General features: G+C 41.1%; 1 protein-coding gene across 1 annotated transcript in view; it reads right to left on the bottom strand.

Moving 5' to 3' along the window:
* The window catches only part of LOC107712761 (adhesion G protein-coupled receptor B2-like), a 135,432-nt gene that overhangs the window by 19,942 nt on the left and 109,468 nt on the right, over positions 1-6,022 (bottom strand). The window contains exons 18-20 of the mRNA XM_016518099.1: positions 4,758-4,797; positions 4,561-4,575; positions 935-1,680 (exon numbers count right to left, since the gene is read on the bottom strand). Of these exons, the coding sequence (XP_016373585.1) occupies positions 935-1,680; positions 4,561-4,575; positions 4,758-4,797 (801 nt within the window). The remainder of the gene's footprint in view (positions 1-934; positions 1,681-4,560; positions 4,576-4,757; positions 4,798-6,022) is intronic.

Below are 6,022 nucleotides of genomic sequence, written 5' to 3'. Positions count from 1 at the left end.
CGAGCGCAGAGAGGCGAGACTCATATCCTCGCAATGAGGACATTCCGTCTCAATGAGTGCTGCTTCAGCGTGGGTGGCGCCCAAGCATGAAACACACTCGCCGTGACCGTCAGCGGCGTTCAGGGGGGCCCTGCACGAGCGACAGTAACGACGTGGCATTTGAAACAACGCCGAAAATTTGCTATGAAATTTGCTCTTTTAAATCGCCGGATAGCGGCAGGGAACCGGAGACCGTGAATCGGAGAGAATGGCTGAGCAGGAAGGGGTCTCTCCATCCGCTGCGAGGCTTGATCACGGGCGAAGGCTTTGTAGTCTCCTAGAGCGAAGATCTAGTAGTCGTCGCTGAAGGAGAATAATCTGAGGATCCTATAGCAATGTGCCGCTTATATAGCCAGATGACCCCACCCATTCTGGCGGGCTTTACCACCATAGGCTCGTGCAGTTCCGCTCCGCTGCCGAGCCATTGGTTCGTTTTTTATTCACTGCACGAACTAATGGCCGTGCAGTTACACTGCGTTATTGAAAGGCTTCAGTCATCGGAGAAAAAGGAGTTTTCCCCAAGTGTCTTAAACAGACGCAGTACGAGTGAAGTATTGATAGGGAACTAGTGATAATTTGTCTGTTGCTAGGTAGGAATGTACAGTTTGTGTGTTTGGATTGTCGTGTTTGCAATCACTGTATTCATGTTTGGTTTCATATTGGTGATGTTTTATGCAGATCTAATTTAAATTTTCCTGCTATAATGATTCTTTATGCTATATGGTCCCCAGTTCCCTGTTTTTGGCAAGAATGCTAAGAGATTACAACACTATTGCGCTGCTATGTTGTACGCCAAAACTGCAAACCGCAGGTGGTTTCCAAAATACCCTGGCTCATTCGGTAGTGATGGTTGTAGATTGTGAAAGGATGAACCCCTTCTTTAACCCCTACTTACTTCCAAAGATCCAGCCGAGTGGCTGGTGTTGGTGCTGCCCAGGTTACGGGGAAGGGTTCTGGTGCGCTCCACTGTTCCCGAGGTGAGGATCTGCCGGACAGAGGGACGATTCTGCTTGACCTGTAGGGTGTGGGTGTTGGTGTGGGAGTGCGTGTGCCCAGTGTGGGCCGGCAACTGTTTGAGCGTGCCGTAGGAGCGGTTTAGGTTCATGCTGATGTGGTCCACAGCTGTAAAGTCTGCGGGGTATGCCTCACTCTCTGCTGGATGCAGAGTCAAGGGTGAAGGGGGTGGAGGAAAGGGAGGGTCATCCATTGTAATGTTCAGGGGCTTCCCCTCATCCTGGGCTGGAGGAGGGGGCTTGAGACTGACTGTCCGACGAGGCAACACCATGTAGTCCCCTTCCCCACCTCCGCCACCAGCTGAATCCTGGGTGGAAGAAGGGTTTGGTCGGGCCCAACCTAGCCCACTCTCGGTGCACAGGTAGATGGGTCCAGATTGTTGATGCTGACCTTGTTGCTCCACATTAACCTCTTTCTTTAGTGGCTGCTCGCTTAGCTCATTCAGGGGACCCAAAGGAGGTACCTGCACCAGGAGGTTAGGGGGTGGGATGTTCCCAGGCAGGCTGCTGAAATTAATGCCTTCCTGATGAGCCGCCAACTTGGGGTCATCCTCGTCGTCCAGAGAGATGCGGGATAGAGTGCCAGTTATGGTAGCAGGGTTACAGGTGTTTACCTCCTTAAAGATGACTGAGGTTGGAAGGAGAGAGGAAGAGAGAAAGAGAACAGATAGACAGAAGTGGGGAGGAAGAAAGAGAAGGAAGCAGAGGTCGAGTGCACAAGACCTCACAGATGGATGGAGTGGCAAAGAGCAGAGAGAGAAACCGATTATAACAAAGTTGGATGGTGAAACAACGCATGACAGAAAAGGAAAGGGGTGGGATGGAAGATGGTTACACAGCAGTTCCCAAAGGTATAGAGCCCAGATGTTTTGGAGAGAGGTTGAAGCGGTAACAGGGTAAGCAAGATTGATTTGAGAGGGTGCAGAGAGAATGTGATCGGTAGAGGGAATGATGGGAAAAAAGACAAAAGAAAATGAGCTCAGTTACAGTGCATGGAAATGGAGTTTGTTAGTGAAGGGCAGGAAAGGACAAACATTTTCAGGCAGGGGAATTAGTATCCAGGAGTCTTGGCATGCATAAGTTGGACGGTTGCAAAAGTTGGTGCCCCAGAGGTGTTACAGTAGGAGTTCACTTGAATTAGGTAGGGTTAGGAAGGAAAGCCATGCACAAATCAGCTCCTCTAAGAGAAAAAAACATCAGCCATAATGGCCTAACCATTTCATACATTATTAATAAGGTCACATTTAACAGCCAACATAACTCCAAAAGGTAAAAGGAAAAATATGAATAAGGAGCAACTGCATTTATCTAAAAGAATGTACTTATAAAACAAAATAAAACATAACTTTTCTTGATTTTGTCTTATTTTTAATTTTATAAGGTCGATATTACAGCAATGGTAGTTTCTATTCCACAAAACTGATCAACATATTTGTTTCTACTCCTATAATGTTGAGGTTACAGACCAAGATAAGTCTGGACTTCAATAAACCTGAAATGCCAACGCTGCACCACAGACTTTTTCTTTATGAGGTGAAACTAGAAACACTATCAAGCTGATTTAGTGTTAAAACTAGGGGTGTTTAACGTGTTAATTAATTAGTTAGTTATGAAAAAATAATGCAATTAAAATATTTTGATGCAGTTAACGCCCCCAGACCTGACTGTTGACAAACATGATGCAGGGCAACAACACCATCAATGCAGTTATGGCCTAAAATACAAGCTATTGGGGCAAAAATACCCCTGTATGAGTTTTTGTCTCATATTTATATCATTTGATAAGCGATATAACATGAGCAGCGAGAGCAATATCACATGAGTGCTGTTTTTGTCCCAAATATCAGGAGTTTAAATGTGATTTTATACAACAGTTCATTAAATAAGAATTTAATATTGTGTTATATTTTAAACACAATATTGTCTGTTTTTGCTCAATTTTGCCAACGAAAATATTACCTATAAAGCCATATATTGTTGTGCGTCTCCGAGCAGCACAGCGTTGTTTAGTTTCTGAATGAATCCGCGTTTTGAACGAATTGGGTGAACCAATGATTCAAAGGCCCATTGATAGAGAGAATGAATAAATGACTCATAAAGACATTTAACGCCACCTGCTGGCAGTTTTAGTTTCTTATTTAGAGTATAATTTCATTTAAAAAAAGACCTTAAAGGGATAGTTCACCCCAAAATTTAAATAGTGTCCTCATTTACTTACCCTCATGTCATTTCAAACCTGTATGACTTTCTTTTGCACAACATAAAAGAAGGTATTTTGAAGACTGCTCGTAACAAAGCTGTTTCATTGCATGAATAAAAAATACAGATATGTTTCTCAAAGTATCTTCTTTTATGGTCCATTGTTTATGTTAGGCCACTGTAGGCTAAACATTTATGTGTAATACATTTTATGTTGAATCAAATAAAAATATTTCTTTCTTAAAGCTACTCTTTGTAATGTCTACTTGATACTTTCTCATTTAACACAATAATAACTTTAAATTATCTTTTGTGGGTATTTTCACAGCCAAATTTAATTTGTGATTAATTCGATTAATTAATCAACACATCATGTAATTAAAGGGTTACTCCACCCCAAAATGAACATTTTGTCATTTTTCACTTACCCCCATGTCGTTCCAAACCCGTAAAAGCTTCGTTCGTCTTCGGAACACAATTTAAGATATTCTGGATGAAAACTGGGAGGCTTGTGACTGTCCCATTGACTGCATAGTAAATTGCACTGTCAAGGTCCAGAAAAGTATGAAAGACATTGTCAAAATAGTCCATCTGCCATCAGTGGTTCAACCGTAATTTTACGAAGCTACGAGAATACTTTTTTGTGCGCAAAGAAAACAAAATATCGACGTAAACGCCGTGACCTGCTGACATCGAGGCCAGCGTACAGACAGAACCCGTATAGAATTTACGTTGTGCGTCATCTGAGGCATGCTTGCATCGCTCTGCTAGTGAACTCATGAACGCGCTTGCAGGAAGTGTCACGGAGGACAAGAAAAAGTTGAATAAAGTCGATATGTAAAGATATGTAAAGTGTAAAGATATATAAAGTATGTCTTTCATACTTTTCTGGACCTTGACAGTGCAATTTACTATGCAGTCAATGGGACAGTCACAAGCCTCCCAGTTTTCATCCAAAATATCTTAAATTGTGTTCCGAAGATGAACGAAGCTTTTACAGGTTTGGAACGACATGGGGGTAAGTGATTAATGACAAAATTTTCATTTTGGGGTGGAGTAACCCTTTAATTAGATTAAACATTTTAATCGACTGACAGCCCTAGTTAAAACTAAACCAGCCAATTACAGTTCTTGGAACTGAATATTCTAAGTTAAAATTAAGGCCCTAGTATGGCAAAGAATAAGGATATGACAATAAAAGAGTGAACATGCACATTTTGTATGTCAGTTTATGCAAAACAACAACATACTATGGTCTAACACAAATGACACACAAACAGGAATGTTCTAACTTTAGAGTGAGACTTACACGGGTGTCCTCTTTCTGCAAGTGAGGGGGAGACAATGATGTGCAGGTTTAACTTTATATGAACAAGTTTACTAAACAAACTGCATTAGAACCAGGGCAAATAAGTGGAAAAATGGCAAGGAAAGTGCAAGAATGAGAAAGCAAAGAGCTAGGACAGCAGTAGTGAAAGGCAAAATGGAGGTCCCGGAAGAACTTACCTGTTTGACACGCCAAATCCACGTCTTTCTCAAAGTCCGTCTGTGTAGGTGAATGAAGGATAGATAAGAGATTACTTCAGCTTGTTACAAACGGCATGCTGTCTACAAGTGAACTAAATATATAGAGACCAATTCTTGATAGTTTACATTTGGGTCATACAAATTGTGTACAGGGTTGGGAGGGTTACTTTTACCTTATTTTTATATTTTAGATATCCATCAATTAGTGATGAAAAAAAATTGCTGTGCTGGTGGAAACAACACGAGACCGTGCTGCCGCGACTGTCAAGAGCGACTCGACGGTGTTTAGTGTCCAGCAGCAGCCAATGCTGCGTGCAGTCAGCGCAGCTGAAGAGATCTGCGTTCAAATGCACACAAGGCTAAAGCTTGCCGCAAAGCCCCAGAAAATAATTATCATGAATGTGTCCGGGAGAAATAGTAAGGAGATATTTGAATTATTTACTAATAAACTAGTGTTTTCTGAGTCGGTGTCGCAAGGATGAAGTTGTCGATCCTGACTCGCCATCTCCTCATTAGACGCGCCTTTAGAGAGAAGTGCATCTTTACGGATTATGATCATAATGAAAGAGTTTTTGCTTTTTGTTTTATTTCGTTAAGTAGTAATTTAAAGATTTCTATAGATATATTTATCATGCCTGTGAGGCATCTATTCGCTGAGTTTCGGATCATTTTTGTGAAGCGCTCCTGTTCAAGACGAGATGGCATAAAGCGCATCATATTTATATTCTTTAGTTTATAAAAGCACAACGTTTTGTTGATATTGTGAGTGCACACAAATAAAACTCCTTTACAGTTATGAATGATGTATTACTCTTACCTTTATGAGCAAAAATAATGGCGTAGGCTATCCACTGAAAAAAAATGCAATTGATCGTGTTGGCGCCTCCATGTCCTGCAAAGCGCGCTTTAGCTTGCACTCTCCGCACAAACTATTGGATACAGCGCACATTTATCTAGATTTAATGTTTAAACATTGTTATATTCTTGAACTGTTTTATATCTATAGATTTTATTTTAGGCAAGTCGTGATGATTTGAGAAGGCTAAATTGATCAAACATTGGCTACGATCAGCTTACTGTCTGCCGCTGGCCGCTTGGTCGTTACTTTAAAAAAACAAAAATTTGTAACGAACAAAAAAAAAATGCTCCAAACATTTTTCTAAATTAATTTAATAAAAAAACGAAACAAAATATAATCACTTTGCCATTACATACAAAACTGAACTATTTAAATAGCTGAAACA

This window comes from Sinocyclocheilus rhinocerous, unplaced genomic scaffold (assembly GCF_001515625.1).
Source record: "Sinocyclocheilus rhinocerous isolate Xijiao unplaced genomic scaffold, SAMN03320098_v1.1 scaffold1590, whole genome shotgun sequence".
Classification (NCBI taxonomy): domain Eukaryota; kingdom Metazoa; phylum Chordata; class Actinopteri; order Cypriniformes; family Cyprinidae; genus Sinocyclocheilus; species Sinocyclocheilus rhinocerous.
Note: the sequence above shows the minus strand (reverse complement) of the source record. Positions and strands in the feature narration are given on the sequence as shown.